The 18,873-nt window shown below is 41.1% G+C and overlaps 12 protein-coding genes across 12 annotated transcripts; 8 read left to right on the top strand and 4 right to left on the bottom strand.

The window, feature by feature from the left end:
- Positions 1-232: 232 nt before the first annotated feature.
- On the top strand, positions 233-1,186 carry ZYRO0G09328g (uncharacterized protein; the record flags this gene model as incomplete). The annotated part of the gene is made up of 1 exon (XM_002498352.1): positions 233-1,186. One exon carries the CDS (start codon positions 233-235, stop codon positions 1,184-1,186), a length of 954 nt encoding a protein of 317 aa, XP_002498397.1.
- Positions 1,187-1,573: 387 nt separating this feature from the next.
- VIR1 (Vir1p) lies at positions 1,574-3,997 on the top strand (the record flags this gene model as incomplete). Its single annotated transcript, XM_002498353.1, has 1 exon — positions 1,574-3,997. One exon carries the CDS (start codon positions 1,574-1,576, stop codon positions 3,995-3,997), a length of 2,424 nt encoding a protein of 807 aa, XP_002498398.1.
- Positions 3,998-4,220: 223 nt separating this feature from the next.
- ENP2 (ribosome biosynthesis protein ENP2) lies at positions 4,221-6,272 on the top strand (the record flags this gene model as incomplete). Its single annotated transcript, XM_002498354.1, has 1 exon — positions 4,221-6,272. The coding sequence occupies one exon, from the start codon at positions 4,221-4,223 to the stop codon at positions 6,270-6,272; it is 2,052 nt and encodes a 683-aa protein (XP_002498399.1).
- Positions 6,273-7,263: 991 nt separating this feature from the next.
- SEC9 (Sec9p) lies at positions 7,264-9,009 on the top strand (the record flags this gene model as incomplete). Its single annotated transcript, XM_002498355.1, has 1 exon — positions 7,264-9,009. The coding sequence occupies one exon, from the start codon at positions 7,264-7,266 to the stop codon at positions 9,007-9,009; it is 1,746 nt and encodes a 581-aa protein (XP_002498400.1).
- Positions 9,010-9,122: 113 nt separating this feature from the next.
- Positions 9,123-9,542, bottom strand: ECL1 (Ecl1p; the record flags this gene model as incomplete). Its single annotated transcript, XM_002498356.1, has 1 exon — positions 9,123-9,542. One exon carries the CDS (start codon positions 9,540-9,542, stop codon positions 9,123-9,125), a length of 420 nt encoding a protein of 139 aa, XP_002498401.1.
- Positions 9,543-10,016: 474 nt separating this feature from the next.
- On the bottom strand, positions 10,017-11,006 carry MIG1 (transcription factor MIG1; the record flags this gene model as incomplete). The annotated part of the gene is made up of 1 exon (XM_002498357.1): positions 10,017-11,006. One exon carries the CDS (start codon positions 11,004-11,006, stop codon positions 10,017-10,019), a length of 990 nt encoding a protein of 329 aa, XP_002498402.1.
- Positions 11,007-12,460: 1,454 nt separating this feature from the next.
- On the top strand, positions 12,461-13,078 carry HOP2 (Hop2p; the record flags this gene model as incomplete). Its single annotated transcript, XM_002498358.1, has 1 exon — positions 12,461-13,078. One exon carries the CDS (start codon positions 12,461-12,463, stop codon positions 13,076-13,078), a length of 618 nt encoding a protein of 205 aa, XP_002498403.1.
- A 264-nt stretch (positions 13,079-13,342) lies between these two features.
- On the top strand, positions 13,343-14,260 carry ZYRO0G09482g (urate oxidase; the record flags this gene model as incomplete). The annotated part of the gene is made up of 1 exon (XM_002498359.1): positions 13,343-14,260. One exon carries the CDS (start codon positions 13,343-13,345, stop codon positions 14,258-14,260), a length of 918 nt encoding a protein of 305 aa, XP_002498404.1.
- A 78-nt stretch (positions 14,261-14,338) lies between these two features.
- NAT2 (Nat2p) lies at positions 14,339-14,989 on the bottom strand (the record flags this gene model as incomplete). Its single annotated transcript, XM_002498360.1, has 1 exon — positions 14,339-14,989. The coding sequence occupies one exon, from the start codon at positions 14,987-14,989 to the stop codon at positions 14,339-14,341; it is 651 nt and encodes a 216-aa protein (XP_002498405.1).
- An 816-nt stretch (positions 14,990-15,805) lies between these two features.
- ZYRO0G09526g (60S ribosomal protein eL24) lies at positions 15,806-16,276 on the bottom strand (the record flags this gene model as incomplete). The annotated part of the gene is made up of 1 exon (XM_002498361.1): positions 15,806-16,276. One exon carries the CDS (start codon positions 16,274-16,276, stop codon positions 15,806-15,808), a length of 471 nt encoding a protein of 156 aa, XP_002498406.1.
- Positions 16,277-16,876: 600 nt separating this feature from the next.
- Positions 16,877-17,326, top strand: RPL30 (60S ribosomal protein eL30; the record flags this gene model as incomplete). Its single annotated transcript, XM_002498362.1, has 2 exons — positions 16,877-16,879; positions 17,012-17,326. The coding sequence occupies 2 exons, from the start codon at positions 16,877-16,879 to the stop codon at positions 17,324-17,326; spliced, it is 318 nt and encodes a 105-aa protein (XP_002498407.1).
- Positions 17,327-17,539: 213 nt separating this feature from the next.
- GPC1 (glycerophosphocholine acyltransferase) lies at positions 17,540-18,811 on the top strand (the record flags this gene model as incomplete). The annotated part of the gene is made up of 1 exon (XM_002498363.1): positions 17,540-18,811. The coding sequence occupies one exon, from the start codon at positions 17,540-17,542 to the stop codon at positions 18,809-18,811; it is 1,272 nt and encodes a 423-aa protein (XP_002498408.1).
- Between the last annotated feature and the right edge of the window lie 62 nt (positions 18,812-18,873).

Below are 18,873 nucleotides of genomic sequence, written 5' to 3' on the forward strand. Positions count from 1 at the left end.
TGTGTTCAACTGGCAAATTCAAGCACCAAAAAGGAGCGGAGAGGAAGAAAGAGGGTGTCCCATACTAGCTCCCTAAATGGTACACATTGATTTCTCTTGAGGCAAAAGGTCTTGCAACAGCAGGGGTTTCAACCGTACAATCGAAGTGAAAGCTTTGTATTAGTCCTCATTCATTGGTTTCTGCGTGTGTTTCTCTCAGCGTCAGTGTCGTTTCCAGCCGTATATAAAATTGATGGCACGGCGACAGATATTCGATATTGAAGGTGAAAAAAAAGGCATCAAAAAAAAAAAATCAAAAAAAAGAATGAGACTCTGGAACATTTTATTCATTGCTTTGTTAATTTTATGCATTCATTGCCATAGAATAATTCCTGCTTCAAATCCCAGTGTCGTTGAACCCGCAGCTCCAATTAACTATGGGGATATATCATTACTAATGATAAATGATTTTGTGCTGATTATTCAAGTATTTATGACATGCATTCCATCAGGTGTTCTTGCACCTATGCTCGTTGACTTTGTTAGAATCTCATGCCTTTTCAATATGCTAAGTACGTTTTCATTACTCTCGTTGAGTCTTTTAAACGGTTGGGATCGATTAGATGAAAGTAGGACTTTTAAAATGGAAATGCGAAAAACATTTAACAGTTGGGCGGAAAATAATGAAAAGAGAAATTGGTTGAATGAGAGTGTTAATTGGCGAGAACTTAAAAATTGGGTGAACGTTTTTGATATTCATTTTGACATGTATGTCTCGAATTATACCGATGTTGAAAGAAATGGCAAAATAAATAGAGTAATATGTGCATCATTTAACATGGGCCAAAAAAGTTTATTTGATATGCCATTTGAGCAGGAAATTTGTGTTACCAAGGAAGGTATTAAGAAATTGGGAAAAAATAGATTTTCTTCATTATCGGTGGATACAACAAAAAATCTAGTTAAATTTTTAGCAAAAGGTGGTTATGTCAAAGCTGCCAGCAATCCTCCATTTTACTTGTTCAAGCTTATGGAAACCTATGGCGATATGACAATTGATTTTTTGGAAACTTTACAAGAAATGACAAGTTCGTTACAAGTAGAAACAAAAAGTTCGTTGGAGAAAGCTTGCAGTTTCCACGAAGGTGAAAAATTGCTAATGTTGATGAGACTCAAGAGGCCGCAGGCGGTTGCAAGTCTAATGTAGAGAAACTTAGGAATTGTTTTTCCATTTCAGCACCTAGTATCTTCCCCGGATGTAAATCATATGTAAATCATCGGAACGCTCCATGCGTTAATGCATTTAGCAGACAGCAGATGCAATGCATTTACAATCCGTTCGGGACACCGGTGCCTAAATGACAACCAGAATCTCGGACAGAGTTTGAGCGGCAGGAAAAAGGGAAGGAGAAAGGAAGGGTAAGGGCATTGTTTCATAATGAGAATCGTGGAATCTGATTGTAAGATTCCTCCCCATACATAAAGACCCAAGAAAGTTCAAGACTGGATAGAAATTAGGAGATCATCCCATTAGGCGTTTGGTACAGTTAATCTCAATAGAAGATCGATTCTCTCATATTTCCCGCTTCAAGATATGAGTCGGCTAAACGAAAGTTATCCTCACGTTTCCGATGGAACCGCCAAGGCACTAGTGAGTTCTACGGTAAAAGTCATGAGATACCTAAGCAATACTGGAGATTACAAGGTTGTTTTCAAATTGATCAACGCGCTTGGATTCTTTAATCAAAAAGTAGTAGAAGGTAGACTCAATGGTTCAGATCTCGAAGGAATAGACGTTTTCACACCAATCCTTCAAAGTGAAGAAGTAATGAAACACAAGTTAGATCTGGTGGCAATTTTTCTAGCGTATCTTTCTATCCACAGAGAATTTCACCCTTTGATACTGAACTCAATAAAGGATTGGTGTAAACTTTTGCCTGAAAAGAAGTTGATCACATGCACTGATACCAAGTACATGCCAGGTTTTTACACAGTGGTTTCACTATTGGATCAATATGAAGAAGTAACACCTCAGATTTTACAGTATTTGGAATTGGATTTAGCTCATGTCCTGGTACACGTTTGGGTTCCCCAGTGGTTGCAGATAGCACAGACACCATTAGAAAACGATAGCTTAGCAGATTTACTTCTCAATGAAGCCAAATTAGACTTCGTCGTAGCTACATCGAATGATTTGGGGCAATTTATAGCCAACAAACATTTACAAAAGGAACCTCCGACGTCATACTTCATTTACAAGATATGCAAAAGAATTTCATTATTCGCAGATTGGATGCCCAGCTCCTTGTATAAACCAGCTGCCCAACTAGCCATATCTCACGGTAGCTCAGCTAGTGGGTTACATTTTGATTTGCAAGTACTCATGGAAGTAGTAGATCATCCTGAACTGAATTTTTTCCAAGAACCTCGTTTGGTATCTTTGCTACACCAGGCAACTAACAATTTGCGTAAAGTACCTTTCCACAAATTACACGCTGCCCTGGGTACTTTAGGATCTATCCAGAGTTTACCCGCTATTATTAACATGGTTCAGCTCTTATTGTGCAAATTTTTAATCAATGCAGGCAATGTAAGTGAATTAATTCAAAAAGCTGATTACCGGTTACAACTTCACCCAAATGAAAAGAAGTGGTTCAACAACAGAACAAACAACAAATATCAAATACCATCATGGTTTGAAACTTCACTCCTACCACCCTTACCACCAATCGCAAAATCTATGTTTGTCTTTGATAATAATGAGCACGAATCAGAGCAAGAGGCTAAAAGTTTTACAATAATTACCAATTTACTTTTTGAATCTCTTAATATGGTCATTCTGATGAACACAGAGATGTTAAAACAATACCAATGGTTGAATATTGATCCACTCATGATAGACGTTTCAGATGAGACTTTTAACATAAGGCATCTTGTGGCGGGACAATTCTTGTTACTTTACCTTATTCCCATCATTATGGCGGCAATGTTATCTCAGCAGTTGCTGGAATCACAAGTTGGTATTTTAAGTGAGAAGAGAAAATCCATTATGAGGAAAATTATCTTTTCCAACACTACCCGCCTCTGTGAGACTTTGATACATGCTCATGGTAACATTGCGCTTTACCACCTCCTTAAATTATGTACTAAAGCCTCCGCTGAAGATATGGTCCTACAAGGGATTTGCCTCGAACTTTTACACCATATTTTTTTTGGTCCAAATGGGACATATAATAAGCAACTGTGTCTAGAGAATAAACTGACGACCCAAGCACTAGAGAATTATATCACAGTTTGGAATGATGGATCACATAGATACCAACCTTTTTTCGAGAAAATTTTGAACGTGGAGCAACCTTCAGTAGAGGTTAGAACCATTCCAGTGTCTGAACTCTACGAACTTTTACCTGATCATGAAGAAATTCTACGAACCCTTCAGGAAAGGAGTAGTAGCACACCGAAATCTTCAGCTCCTTCCTCCGTGACTAAGGAGAATTCACAGCAAAAGGTTGGCCTAACATCTCGTTCTGGTAATGTAGGAACTACAACTCCCTTAACATACAAATATAATCCCTACTCAACTCCATCGTTTGAACCATCAAAACCAGTAACACTTACTCCACCGGTTTCATTTTCCTCAGGCACGTATACAGCTGATACAATGGGTAGTACCCCAGACACTTATACGTTTAATCCACGTAACAACGAAATGATGATGGGAAGAACCACTACTCCTTCGGATACGAACAACTACAGCACCGTTTTTAATGGATCTTTCAGTGGAGAGCCTCTTTCCAATTTATCAAGAACCATAGAAAGTCTTAATGGAACACCACAAACACCATCTAAAGGGTTCTTCAGCAGTCCTTGGGATGGATCTCCAGGAATTAGTGTAACTCCGAACAATAGTAAAATCGTCAGCACAGGTAAGAATTATATCCTGGGTGGTCATAACAGGATTAAAAATAACAGTAGAGCACAATCCATTCACATTGACAATTTTAAAACTGGTCCCTGATTTGCCAGCGGAGTGTTTGACGCATCAATATCAAATATTACTAGCCATCTTTCTAAATATTATTTCGCTTTAATTCATTTTAAATGTCGGGTAACGCATTCATACTGCGAGCCGGTGAATAAAAAAAAAGATGAAAAATTTCAAGATCATCGCAGCTCATCGCAGCTCATCTCATCTCATCGCATACAATACAAAGGCATAGGCGGTATAGAGAAGTAAAACCATGGTTCTAAAGTCTACTTCTGCCAGTGATATCTCAGTGTATCAAGTTTCAGGGACAAATGTCTCGAGATCCCTTCCAGATTGGATAGCGAAAAGGCGTAAGAGAACTTTGAAGAACGATCTCGAGTATCAGAATCGTGTGGAATTGGTACAGGATTTTGAATTTAGTGAAGCCTCTAACAGAATAAAAGTCACCAAAGATGGTCAATCTGCGATGGCTACCGGTACCTATAAACCACAGATACATTTATATGATTTTGCCAACCTTTCTTTAAAATTTGAAAGGCATACAGATGCTGAAAATGTGGATTTTCTTTTCCTTTCAGATGATTGGACCAAAAGTGTACATTTACAAAACGATAGAAGTATTCAATTTCAAAATAAAGGTGGACTACACTACACTACACGTATTCCCAAATTTGGTAGAAGCTTAGCTTATAATCCTTTAAATTGTGATTTGTACGTGGGGAGTAGTAGTGATGAATTGTACAGATTGAACTTGGAACAAGGTAGATTTTTGAATCCTTTTAAATTAGAGACAGAGGGTGTTAATCATGTTTCCACATGTGAGACTAATGGGTTACTTGCCGTTGGTATGGAAAATAATGTCGTTGAATTTTGGGATCCTAGATCTCGTTCACGTATTTGTAATTTAGTTTTGGGAAACCAATTGGACAATTCACCCTTTGAAGTTACTACAACTAGTTTCCGTCAAGATGGATTAAATTTTGCGTGCGGTACTTCTAATGGTTATACCTACTTGTACGATCTGCGGTCTTCGGAACCTTATGCTGTGAAAGATCAAGGTTATGGATTTCCACTTAAAAAGATCATATGGCTAGACAATGTCGACACAGAAAATAAAATTATGACATCAGATAAAAGAATTGCTAAAATTTGGGATAGAGTGACTGGTAAGCCATATGCATCTATGGAACCTAATGTAGATATTAACGATGTGGAACACGTTCCTGGTACAGGTATGTTTTTCACTGCCAACGAAGGTATACCGATGCACACGTACTACATTCCTCATTTGGGTCCTTCTCCACGTTGGTGCTCTTTCTTAGACTCTATCACTGAAGAATTGGAAGAAAAACCAAGTGAAACCGTTTATTCCAACTACAGATTCATCACTAGGGATGATATGAAGAAATTGAATCTAAGCCATTTAATTGGATCAAACGTGCTAAGAGCTTACATGCATGGTTATTTCATCAATAACGAACTCTATGATAAAGTTGCATTGCTGGCCAATCCCAACGCTTACAGAGATGAAAGAGAAAGAGAAATTAGACGTCGTATTGAAAAGGAAAGAGAATCAAGAATTAGAACTACAGGTGCTGTTAAGAAACCTAAGGTCAAAGTTAACAAAGAATTGGTTGATAAACTATCTCAAAAGCGTGGTGATACCGCTACTGAAAAGGTGTTGGCTGATGATCGTTTCAAAGAAATGTTCGCCGACGACGACTTCCAGCTTGATGAAGATGATTATGATTACAAACAGTTGAACCCTGTCAAATCTGCTAGGGAAACTGAGGAAGGTTCAGCTAAGCGTATCAGAGCATTGACTGCAGCTGAAGAATCCGATGAAGAAAGAATAGCGAACCGTAGCGCTGAAGACGACGAAGAATCCGAATCCTCCGAATCCGAATCTGAGCCTGAACCGGAACTTAACGAACAGGAGACTAAGAGATTACAGAAACAATTAAAGAATCAAGAGCGTAAGAGACGTGAAAAGGCTGATGAAGATAAATTCATGAGTGAGTTTAACGTTGGTGCTGCTCAAAACGATTCTCGCCAGGTAACCTTTGATGAAAAGGTAAAGGAACAGCGTGAGCAAGAACAAGACAAAAAAGATGGCGGAGCCCTATTACACCGTAACCATCGTGGTGAAGCGGAAATTACATTCATTCCTCAGAAGAACAAGCCAAGCCAGTCTAAAAAGACTTCCAATAACAAGAAAACTGAAAGGAATCCAAGCGAGTCTGGTAGGTCTAGGCCTCGTTATGAGGGTAGAAGGGCTAGTAAGAATGTTTTCAGAGGGATGTAAAATAAGTGCCTTCTGGTTAAATATTGTATGTAACGGTAGTAATAGATGAAATTTTTTTTGATATTTTTAAGACGTCCATGTGATTGCTTGCTTAGGTTACTAAATTGTTTCTATTCTCTGATTTGAACATTCTTACCAAATAAGAAGTTCGCATATGGTATTGTCAATTGTATCGTGGCCCATTTCGTTGCCATGTCATCGGGTTTTCTTCAAAGCCTTGACGGGTTCTACTGGAGTTTGCCAAGGCGCAGATTTGAAAAATTAATCGGCAAAAGAAGAACGGGCCATATTAATGACTAAACGTAAATGAGCTCAATGTTCAAGCTCCGTTTACCTTAAACGAATGAATGAATTTCGCGCTTGGATCGCTCAAATTATTGCAAGTTATTTTCTAAATAAATCAAAGTAAATCAAATCAAATCAATCTATTTTAAGCCCATGATGTTAATCGATCACTTTAATTTATTGGAATAACGTCAGAATTTGCTCATGCAATGCCACCTTCAAAGGCACTAGAACATTCATTGAGAGGAATTTCAAATACGAAAGGGTGAAAGAATTCAGTGAGTTCCCTTCGCCTGCAAACTATTGTCATCCCAGCGTCACAGTGACGCTGGCGCCGAAATCGACAAACATTACAAAAAGAAAAAACTCTTGTTACACAGGGGTAAGGGAGCAGTATTACTTGCAGACTTGAATCAAAGCAAACGATTATCCGTAACTTAATTCAAATCTTGAAGCACGCTCTAGAAGCCATACAACTTATCACGCCATATTCACGTGACCACAAAATTGTCTGTTACCCGCACTGGAGTCGTTTCTTTTCCCAATCAGTAGCCTAAATCACCAAAGACTAAACCTTACCGCTTCAAACCTGAATTATAACTAAGTACTTATAAATGCTTTTATAAGATAACCATCACAACTAGGTCGAGGGTTAGTTGTAGATCGTTATAGTCATATTAACAAAAGCCTTTTCGATTCATATAGGATGGGTATTAAAAAATTGCTAAAGATCAAACCTCCCGAGGAGCAAACCCATGACAAGAATAGGGAGGAGTTAATGGAACTTGGTATTACTACTAAGAATCCTAATAAGAAGAAAAGAGATAAATTCGCAGCTTATGGTCAATACGCAAGAGACAAATCAAAGAATAAAGTATACGCGCCTCCAGGATATGAGCCATACGCGACAGGTGAAAGTGAAGATTTGAATAAAAGTGAACTTGACAGCTCCGTACAAAATAGTGGTTCAGATGGATCTAGTTCCAACCCTTACCAAGTTGCTGGTAACGAGGCCGATCCATATGCCGTTAAGGCGGGAGATGGATTGAGTAGTGATCCATTTGCAAATGTTGGTGCAGGTGCCTTGGGGATTGGCTCTCGTAATTTTGCTAGTGCTTATGATGGGTTAACTTCACATTCTCCAAGACCTAGTGCTGGTACTAGTCGTGCTGGTGCTGGCACCGGTACTTCTAACAATCCGTACAACGATGTTCCTGCAACCACCAATGTGGGGAATAGAAGAGCAGGAGGGTCGCCAGGAGTTGAAGCTGCTAGAAGTAATCCGTACGGTAGACGGGCTGCTGCCGGTGCATATCCTTCCGCTGCTATGGGCGGTGAGGGTCCTCCTGCATCCACTGGTGGAAATCCGTACTCGTCGATGGGTATCGATGAATACAGTGATGGTATGAAGCAACCAAACTTAGATTTCGATCTAGATTTGAATGAAGGTCCAAGAGAAGGAGAATATGATCCGAACCAAGTCGCAGTGGATGAGGATCTAAATGAAACGATTCAAGACCAGAGTGATAATCTCAATAATGCCCCCACTTCACAAGAACAAGAGCTTTTGCCCAAGCCAGCCCCTCAACGACAACAACAACAACCAGCACCTCAAATGTACAATCCCCAACCTCAGTGGCAGTTTGAAGAGGAAGAGGTTGAACAGAGAGTACAAGGTCAAGAAATGGGTGCTTCCAACCGCGGATACAAAACTTTTGAAGAGCTACAAAAAGAGGAAGAGGCAAGACAACAACAAGAGGAGGACGAAGCTGTCGATGAAGTTAAACAAGAGATCAGATTCACCAAGCAAGGATCGGTTCAATCTACGCGTAATACTCTGCGTATGGCACAAGAAGCTGAAATGTCAGGTATGAACACAATAGGTATGTTGGGACATCAAAATAACCAATTCGGTGACATCGAAAACAATCTGGATTTAATGTATGCGCATAACCGTGTTGCAGATGATAAAATCGGTGAATTGAAGAAGTTAAACAGGTCTATGTTTGCCGTTCACGTTGGTAATCCGTTTACCTCTCGGCGCCGTGCGCGTGAAAAGGCAGAAACTATGAAGAATAGAAAGATTGAAGAGAAGATGCTACAGCAGGAAAAATTACAAGGCGTTCAATCGTCTACAAAACGTGTGGAAGGTGCGCTGAGTCCCGGTAATGAACCCTTATCCACCAGCGATCGTTACAAGAGGGAAGAAATCTTGAATCGTGCCAAGAGGTATCAATTCGAAGCCGACGAGGAAGATGATATGATGGAAGTTGAAATCGACAAGAATCTGGACCAGATCGGACAAATTAGTGGCCGTCTAAAGAAATTGGCCTTGGCTACAGGTGATGAAATTGATGCACAGAGGAAAAGATTGGGTAAAATGGAAGATAATGCCGACGATATGGATATTCGTCTACATATGAACACTCAACGTATGGCGGGGATTCGTTAGTTAAATTAAATCCATGCAAAATATTTTGTATTGGTATGCTATGCTATTTATCTATATGTGTATATGCTAAAACTTTTTTTTTTTTTTAGTCATTACTAAACGTATATCTCATTTCACCAATGGCATTGCGACAACCACAATTTGTAATTGTCTTCTGCAACGCGATCCAGCACTTGAACCGCATTGCCCGCACCCGGACTGCATGGTTCCTTTACAGCCTGCGTACGAGGAACCGCCTGTGATGCAGATTCCAGTTCCATCAGCATGTAGTCGCTGTCTTCAATACCGCTCGCAGGAGGCGGCACCATCCCGTCCATCGGCAGAAGAAGCGGAGAAGCAATTAGCGAGTCTACATCACCAAGTGAGCTAGCGCTTTCACTCAATTCAGCAGGTGCCGCCGCAGGCGGCACCCTGCTGGTATCCTTTACCATGCACTCTTCACTACAGTATAGAAGCTCATCCACTCGAGGCGGCAGAGAGTCTTGTGGAATGAGCTGATCGCACACAATGCAAAAGTCATTAAATGCTGACATGATGTGACGGCTGTTTAGTGGCGCTGTCTCTTTTATGCGGTTCTCTTGGTACGCCAGATTTTAGCGGGAGGGGGCCATGCTACTTGCCTACACTCTTGATCCGCTTGTTATATATCAGGGAGTCTATCGTTAAAGCGTCCAATTCGGCGAAACTCTTGGTCAGGTGCCTTTCGAACACCGCGCAAGTTCTAGTGAATTCTCGCTAATTTGTTATTTTTAACCATACGGGCGTCTTGGGTGTGTATCAAGCGAAGCGAACCCCATGCATCTTGCGATGAGCAATTTTTCGTACAAAACGTTACTAATTAAATTGAACCGGGTCTCGCCCTGATTACGTTACGCGTATTTACTGTGATAATTCGTATTGGGTTGTATTGTTTCGTATCATATTGTACAGACGGATACAGGCTGAAGAATAGAAAGACGGCGGGACTGAAAAAGTTTTTTTTTTTCCGGTCAACACGCCCGATGGGTCTAGCCGGTAGGAAACTGTAGGGGGAGACTTCTGAGGGGCGGTAGCGGGGCGGGATCCTGATCTGGATTTTGCGCGGGGTGACTATTAGCGTCAGTATGATGTGTAGAGTTGCTGATACCAGCGGCCGAAGCAGAGCCGGAGAAAGCCGTCGAAGCACCCGCTGTAGAAGGAAGGGCCGTTGACGGATCGTGCTGCTGTTGCTGCTGCCGCTGGATCTCTAGTAATCTGTTGCTTAGTTCCGCAGGACCTAATGTAGGAGTAGGTAATATCGGGGCAACAGTATTAGTTGCGCTGGTAGTGTTTACATTTGCTCTTGCAACGCTTTCGCTTCTACTGCTTGCCGGCGTTGCAGTTCTACTTCTTTTTCTTCCTCTGTCGGAATCATCGCTGTCTGAATCTGACTCTCTCAACATATCGTTCAAACTCAAGGCGCTTCCTGGTCTTCTTCGCAGTGGCGCCGTTGAGTCAACATAAGTTGGAGCGGTTGTAGTTAGCGGTGTCATTCGCTGTAATGAAGATAGTGCAGTAAGACGTTGGCGGCTGCTACTACGGCTCACCGTAGGTGTAGTGCCTGGAGTTGCAAACGGTGTCGATGAAGGACTAATTGCCAATTCTGGTTCTTGAGATTCCGAAGTGCCTCGAAGTAGCGAGAGAGAGGTGCTCGATGAGGAATGGGAAGGAGGTTCATCAGAAGGTGGAGCCGGCGAATCTTGGGGTTTAGTTTCTTGTAGTATTTCACTCTTCTTCTTTCTACCTCTTTTAGCCCTTGGCTGTGGATTCGTATGGATTCTCCTGTGTCTTGTCAATTCATCACTGCGACTAAAGCGTTTACCACAATTTTTGAAATCACAAACGTGAGGTTTTTCACCTGTATGTGTCCTCATGTGACGGGTTTGGTGTTCCAACCTATGGAATGCTCTATGGCAAATAGGACAGACATGGGGCCTTGGTGCATGTTCACCATTGTTTTTTCGTGGGGTTTCAGTCATGGCTTCTTTTCGTATGTATCAGTTGAATGTGGTTTGTAGTTGGAAGGCGAGATGAGCTGCGCTACTAGCAGCTAATCGCTGCGAGTGATGGGAGTAGAAGCGAGTAGTAAACAACGGGCTTAGGAGTTGGAGTGGGGTGGGTAGAGAGCGGGTACAAGGCAGGTGGGGGCCGGGATATGGATGGGTTGGGTTTGGGTTGGGAAATGGGTCTGATGGAATTGGAGAGTAGTAAGGTACCGGAGGCTCGCATGGAGGTTGTATGCGTGTAGAGTTGCAGTGGCAGTTTCTGTCGGGGTAACGCGTGTGCCTTCGAGGAAAAGACGATTGGTGCGGCGAAATGCGAGTCACGCGAGCTGGTCCGGGTGACGTTTAGCCGCGCAGAGGAGGGGGCGGGCCGCCAACGTGCGGTGGAGTATAAAAGGGGAGGTACGCGGTGGCAATACGATAGTGGCTGGAACTCCAACATCTCTCACACGCTGACACACTTTCTTTGACGTCGGCGGCCTGTTCTTTTGAAAAAGAACCAAAACCGTTCTTGCTCGCTGCGCTCGCAACCCTGCACACCAGGGAGGATCTGAGGGTGTATGTGTATTGAGGGTATTGTTGAATTGGACCAGCATCGTATACTTGAGACACTTGAGAGCGCAGCGAGCAAGAACGGTTTTGGTTCTTTTTCAAAAGAACAAATGAATGTATGTGTATGTATTTCTGGTATTGCAGGAAATAGGACAAGATAGTTTACTAGCGAACGGAAAGGCAGTCCACACAGATGGAGCCCGTTTGAAGAGTATTGTAGCCGCCGAGGTGAAACCCTTGCTTTGGTAGTCTAGGCAGACGGGCGGCCGGTATATATTTGCGTCTTTAAGGGAACTGGTACCGGGGATCGTATACTTCCTGCCGGGGTATTGCCGGCGCGTAAGAAGGGCAGCCACGACACAGCGTGAATTATGTGTGCTGAGCGATGAATATTTGAGCCTCGCTGCCGTTTATGACAAATGCGAAATTGAGTTGGTGGTTAAAGCACTGCCAACAAGACCCGAAATTCAAACTCCGACCCGTGAGATATCGCCCGGGATCGTGAGCAAATAAAGGAAAACGGAGATCTGATTTTTCTCGCTAACAATAGAAGCTTTGGCACCAGGGGAGACTGGCTCAAAAACTTTTGAACAGCATGTAACATGTAACCATTACATACACTTGACAAAATTAATGGCTGTGGCCTTCTAAGGGGAGCTGCTATTCTTGGAATAGCCGCCGAAGCAGAAATGTGATACACCAATTTTCTTTTTCTTCCTTCCTCTCTTTTCTGATAGCCGCCATGCTTTGAGGCTCGGCGGGACGCGAAGGCGAAGGCGAAACTCCAAGCGGGGGGAGACGAGCATATATATACGCGGTATCCGTCCACTGAACAAAGCTCGCCTTTCCTTAGCACTCGGAACCATCTCGTCGGCATAATGGTCAAACTAACCTCAGAGGACGCTCAAACGTTAATAGAATCGTACTTGATATCCCAGTATCGACCATTTGCCATCAATGATATAGTCCTGAACCTTCATGGACAGATTACTAAGGCAGCTGCTACCAAAGCGCTCGACTCTCTAGTACAGGAGCATAGAGTCACCGCGAAGACTTTTGGCAAAGTTATAATTTATTCATGTAATGAGAAAGAGCTAGAACTACCGGCTGGGGTTGAGAGTGATAATTTCACATTTGCTCATCTAGCAGAATTAAGAAAAGAACTCAAGGAGTTAGATTCGGACAAATCCGCAGTTACAGAGGCGTTAAACAAAGTTCTTAAAGAACCTTCCAACGCTCAATTGCTGCACTTGCAAGTGGCGCGAGAACAGGAGATTGCACATTTACAACAAGTTCTAACTAGGCTACAGGAAGATTGGGATCCAAAGATGGAACCACTAATCAATGATCTGGTAAAAACCGATAAAACCCTCGATAAAGAATTGAAAACAAGGTTCAAGATCATGAAAAATCTATTGGCTATTGTCAAGGATACCGTGAGACCGACCGATATGGGGGAATTCTTAGAAGAGATAGGGTTTGAACAGATGGGTTAAGGCTTGTATTCGTTGTTAGTGGACTGATCTACAACTAGGCGAACATTTCCTTTCCCTTCCCCCCATTATTATCTTTATCGCATATCACCTACACCGTACCTAATGAGCAGCGGCGATATGCGATAAAGATAAGCGCTGAAGTCTGAAGAATATATAAGAAAGGGAAATGGACTGGGATATGGAAGAGCTTGGTATCCATTAGACTACTAACACTACAACCAACCACAACAATCCAATAAGTATTCCTAATCCCCACAATCAAACATGTCATTTTTAGCTGATTCCATCTATGGTAAAGACAATGTCAAGTTCCTCAAGGTTAAGAAGGATGCATCAAATCCAAAATTACAACAAATCATGGAAGCTACTGTTAAAGTGCTATTGAAAGGTAATTTTGATGTTTCCTACACCGAAGCTGATAATTCACCAATTGTCCCAACTGATACCGTTAAGAACACCATTTTGATTTTGGCAAAGACTAACGATACTTGGCCATCCGAAAAATTTGCCTCTACATTAGCACTCCATTTCACTACCAAATATGCTCATGTCTCAGGTGTCTCTATTCAGATCTACCAAGAACGTTGGGTTAAATTTAACGTTGATGGAGCCCCAAGTCAACACTCATTTGTTCACCAGGGTCCTGAAAAGAAAATTGTAGAACTAGACTACGATAAGGTTCCAGGACCTGCCCAATACAAATTGAGCACTAGTATCAAAGATTTGACCGTTTTGAAATCTACCAATTCTATGTTTTATGGGTACAACGTTTGTGATTACACCACTTTGAAACCTACAGAGGATCGTGTTTTGTCGACTGACATTTACAGTAAATGGGACTGGTCTCCATCTAGATTAGGATCCCTTCACACTTTATCTAGCGGATCTTGTGATGGTATTTTTGATCAAGTCTATGATGAAGCAAGAGCCATAACTTTGGACATCTTTGCCAAAGAAAATTCTGCTTCAGTGCAAGCAACCATGTACAATATGGCTACTGAAATTTTGAAAAAGGCACCACAAGTGGAGTACGTTTCCTATGAATTACCTAACAAACACTATTTCCTATTTGACTTCAAATGGTTTAAAGGTCTAGAAAATGACAATGAATTATTCTACCCATCACCACATCCAAATGGGTTGATTAAGTGTAAGGTTGGTCGTAAGGCTTCTAAATTGTAAATGATATATACGTTGATGGTCTAATTTTATTAATATGGTACATATACAAGGGTCCGTTATTTTTTCATTTTCCCGATTTCACATCATTCCGTTAAACCACTTTTGACCCTTCGTATGAGGGTTCCTTGGCGGTTGGGTATTACTTGTGGGTTTGATAAAATCCTTGGGGTTACCACCCTTATATCTTATACTTGCATCTTTGGACATTGTCTTGAACATTTGAGGTCCAATGTTGAACCCCCATTTTTGTAATAAACTGACAGTCGGTGGTGTAATGGCAGCGGTAATTGGTAAACGAATAATGACTAGAGATTTATGAATCCCATATGCGATTAAGAATTCAGCCAAAAGCGTACTTTGCTTAAATTCTTGCCACCATGAACGTTGTACTTGTGAGTTGTCCTCATCTTGTTTACGGGCCATTTTATCACGTACCTCCCTAATTACTTCATCCTCACTTTTACCAAATCCAAATGCTTGTTTAAACTTGTTCAAATATACGCTAATGGTCTCTTCACCAAGTGAATGTACCATTAAGAAACAGAGTGGTAAATCAATTAGGGAAAGACCGAGGTAGACACCAAGGGCAGAGTAACCATAAGTGCTCATCAATTCTTTTATACTCTTGGGTTTTTTTACTTGTTGACTTTGGCATCTTATAAAGCCCATGGGACGTGCCTTACTGGCACGCAAAATGGATTGTCTAAGTCCTGGTAAGCTTCTAAACATTGGTTGGTACTGGTATTATAGGTCTGCTTGTAGTGATCTTGCTGACACTACTAGGTAATAAATCCTCGAGGCAATATCTGTACCGTATCGTATAGTATCGGGTAACGTGTGCCAGGTGAAATGTCAGCGTCACAAATTAATATTGAAATATTGAAATTTTAAAATAAAATAATATATATAAAAAAAGCTGAGAACGTACAATTACATAACGTCTGTGAAATTTCCTTTAGAAAACTGGAACCGTAGTAGTCCCGATTGAACTTGTACTGGAACCTGTAGTTGGCGTTGAAGTTGGGCTCAAACTTGAGTCTGAACTCGTTGTAGGACCGCCGCAACTCGATACATATACAACCGCTTTATAATGTTCCAAAATTGCTACTTCAACCCTACCATCTGTGGTAATCGTGGTCGTGCCTGTCGAGTATGGCGTGGTCTCTGTGGTTCCCTTACTGGGTACAGTGGTACATGACTGATCGGCATGTACAAGCGGTAACAATGGAAAGAGTATCCAATACAGCTTCATGAGTAAGGAAAGAATGAGTAACGTATTGTAATATTCTCATTCTCTCACACTCAATTCTTCTTCATTTCGATAATTGTGACTTTAAATATTATTTCAAGATTTACTACTAGTTTCAAATATTTCAATATCTTAAATTTCATGTAAGATATTGTATCCACCGCATAGGGAAAATTACATGGTCCCAATACAATTAGAAGCCAAGTAACAACGTACCACCGTTTCAAGTATCGGTTTTATTAGAATCGTACAGACTACACAAAGCACACTATCTAACAGCTAGAGTGTTCTCTTCCTTAATGAGAAGTAGCGGCAACCTTTTGGAAGGCACCCTTAGCTTGTTGCTTAGAAACCTTTTCGCCACCACCTGCAGCTGCAGTCTTAGCCTTATTAGCTCTTCTAGCGGATCTTTCAGACTTTCTCTTTTCCTTGTCAGCCTTCTTTTTCTCTTCTCTTTGAGCTTTTCTCACATCTGGCTTCACGGCTCTTCTTTCCTTGATCAATTCCATAGAAGCACCAACAACTGGTCTTTGGGCCTTGACGGCTCTTCTGCTTCTCTTCTTGGCAACTTCTTCAGTGATGCCTTTCTTGTGGTGTCTTCTGTATAAAACGGTCCATGCAATTCTTCTTGGGTTCTTTCTTTGCTTGAACAAAGCTGCAGACTTGGCGTTTTGGAATCTGAAGATCTTAGAGTCACCACGGACAAAAAGGGTACCTCTACCTGGGTAAATCTTACCACCAGAAAAGGAATCGATTTCAAGCTTCATCCTTTAATCTTTACTTGTCAGTTGCAGGGGTCTCTTCCTGGGGGTTAGAATATCTCCTAGTATTCGTTGTATACTAACAATTTTGATATTTTGTCAATCTTGATGAGTTCCATTCCTCGCTCGCGTGCGTCGGTAGTGAGAGTTTGCTTACCGAGCTCCGTGTGGCGCTGGGGGTGATGGTGGGAAGGTGTCTGCTTAGCGAGTTCCGCCTAGCGAATCCGCCTAGCCTCGCGTAGGTGGAGGACATCTCTGCCTACCCTCGCCAGAGTCCCTGCCTAGGCGCTCCGTTTTCGTCTCGCTTTGTCTCCTTCTGGTGTCTCCCATTGACAAAGACAAAGAAAAAATTAATTTCTTATACGAAGTACATAGCGAGGTGTAATAATGTATAAACCACTTAAGCTGAGGTGTATGGAGTGACAAACAGTCACACAACTTTCACCGCTTCATCCTACCGACGCAGCTTGAAAAATTTCAACATGACAAAAGTAATACACATCGATGGAATCAAGTTATCGTTATTACTACTATTCCTCTTCCCATTATTAGCCTGTTTCGAAGATCTACAAGCAAGACCGGAGTGTTAAGCGCAAATACACAGAGATGGTCAGTATAATTTAGGTACGGAATTACTGCGACAGTATTGCATCTCTCACAAAGGTGCAATGGTGTCTCGGTGCTTTCCATAATGTTTTAACATTTGATTCTAATTGCAATTATACTAACAAATTTTAACAGGCCCCAGTTAAATCCCAAGAATCTATCAACCAAAAATTGGCTTTAGTGATCAAGTCTGGTAAATATACCCTTGGTTACAAGTCCACTGTCAAGGCTTTGAGACAAGGTAAATCCAAGTTGGTCATCGTCGCTGCCAACACCCCAGTCTTGAGAAAGTCTGAATTGGAATATTACGCTATGTTGTCCAAGACTAAGGTCTACTACTTCCAAGGTGGTAACAACGAATTGGGTACCGCTGTGGGTAAATTGTTCAGAGTCGGTGTCGTTACCATTTTGGATGCTGGTGACTCTGATATCTTGACTGCCTTGGCTTAAAGTTAATCGGATTTCATTTAGAAGTGTTATATATACAGTATAATATAATATGGTTTCCACTATCTAATTTGTAATTGCTTTTTCTCTCTTTTCGACATGCTTGTGCTATAATCTTGCTACGATTGCATGTGATAATGGCAAAGATCTATATAAAGGGTCCTCGGAGTTTACAATAAAGGTCTCTAAGATAGAGTTACATCAACAACTCTAATAATGGTCGAAACTGTTAATCAGCATCATCGTTCACCTTCAGAAGGAGAACCTGTTAGGGGGTTTTCAAAGGCGTCTTTATCAAGTCTTCTAGAATTGCTGGATCCCCTTGCTTCTAACGTTAGTTTAACTTATAGTCCCAACAACTATTTGGTAAAGGCTAAAAAGCATTTGAAAAACCTTGATCCTTCCAAGTTAACAGACTCTTCACAAGAAAGACGCCAACAGTTGGGAGAATGGAAGAATAAGGTTCAACATCGAGTCAGAGCCTTAGACCCACCTTTACAAAACATATTCTTTAATAATGGATCCACATTGGATAAAATGTTTTATCCATTTACTTTGGTTAACATATTTCTAATTGGTCTATTAATGGGTAAATTTCCTGAATGGTTCCACGTCTATTACACTGTCATGTTCAATATTTTAATGCCCATTAGATTTTACACCTATTATAAGACCAACAATCACTATTTTTTGGCAGATCTGTGCTATTTTACCAATATGCTTTGTCTTTTATTTATTTGGGCATTCCCAGAATCCGTCAACCTCTATCAAACATGTTTCGCGCTTACTTTTGGTACTTTGAGCTTTGCAGTAATCACTTGGAGGAATTCACTTGTGATTCATTCGTTAGACAAATGTACTTCCTGCTTTATCCACATAATCCCAGTTTGTACCATGTATGTGATTCACCATGGTGTTGTGCCTGAATTCCAAGAGAATAGGTTTCCAGCGGCTTCCAAGAAACTAGCACCGTTTTGGAATTTAAAGAAAAATATCGTTTGGACTTCATTTTACTATTTGATTTGGCAATCTCTTTATCACTATTTCATTACCATAAGACAATCATACAAGATAAAATCAGGCCAGAGAATGACAAGTTTTGAATACTTGACTACTCATACTTACAAGGATTTTTGGATGGTTAAATTACCAGCACCATGGCCAATGCTTATTTATATTGTGACCCAATATTTGTATCAACTGTGCACCATGTGTCTATGTGGAATCTGGTACAATTACAGACCCGCTGCCGCTGGTTTCTTGATATTAATCTTTTTATGTGCCTCCCATAATGGTGCTACTTATTACGTCGATTTCTATGGAAAGAGATACGAGAAGGAAGTTGGCAGACTACGTGATGAAACGGAAAGCTTACAACAACAACTAAAGTATACTGGTACTAATAGTGACAGTAGCATGGATAGCGTTTCCGTTATCAGTGCTGAATCATTGAGTAAAGAAAACGAAGATCCTAAGAAGGAGCAATAAGATGAGATCGTAAGTGCTTAAACGAGAGATATTTACAGGTATTTACAGTTTTTTGATGCAAT

The sequence above is a fragment of the Zygosaccharomyces rouxii genome (genome assembly GCF_000026365.1).
Source record: "Zygosaccharomyces rouxii strain CBS732 chromosome G complete sequence".
Taxonomy (NCBI): Eukaryota; Fungi; Ascomycota; class Saccharomycetes; order Saccharomycetales; family Saccharomycetaceae; genus Zygosaccharomyces; species Zygosaccharomyces rouxii.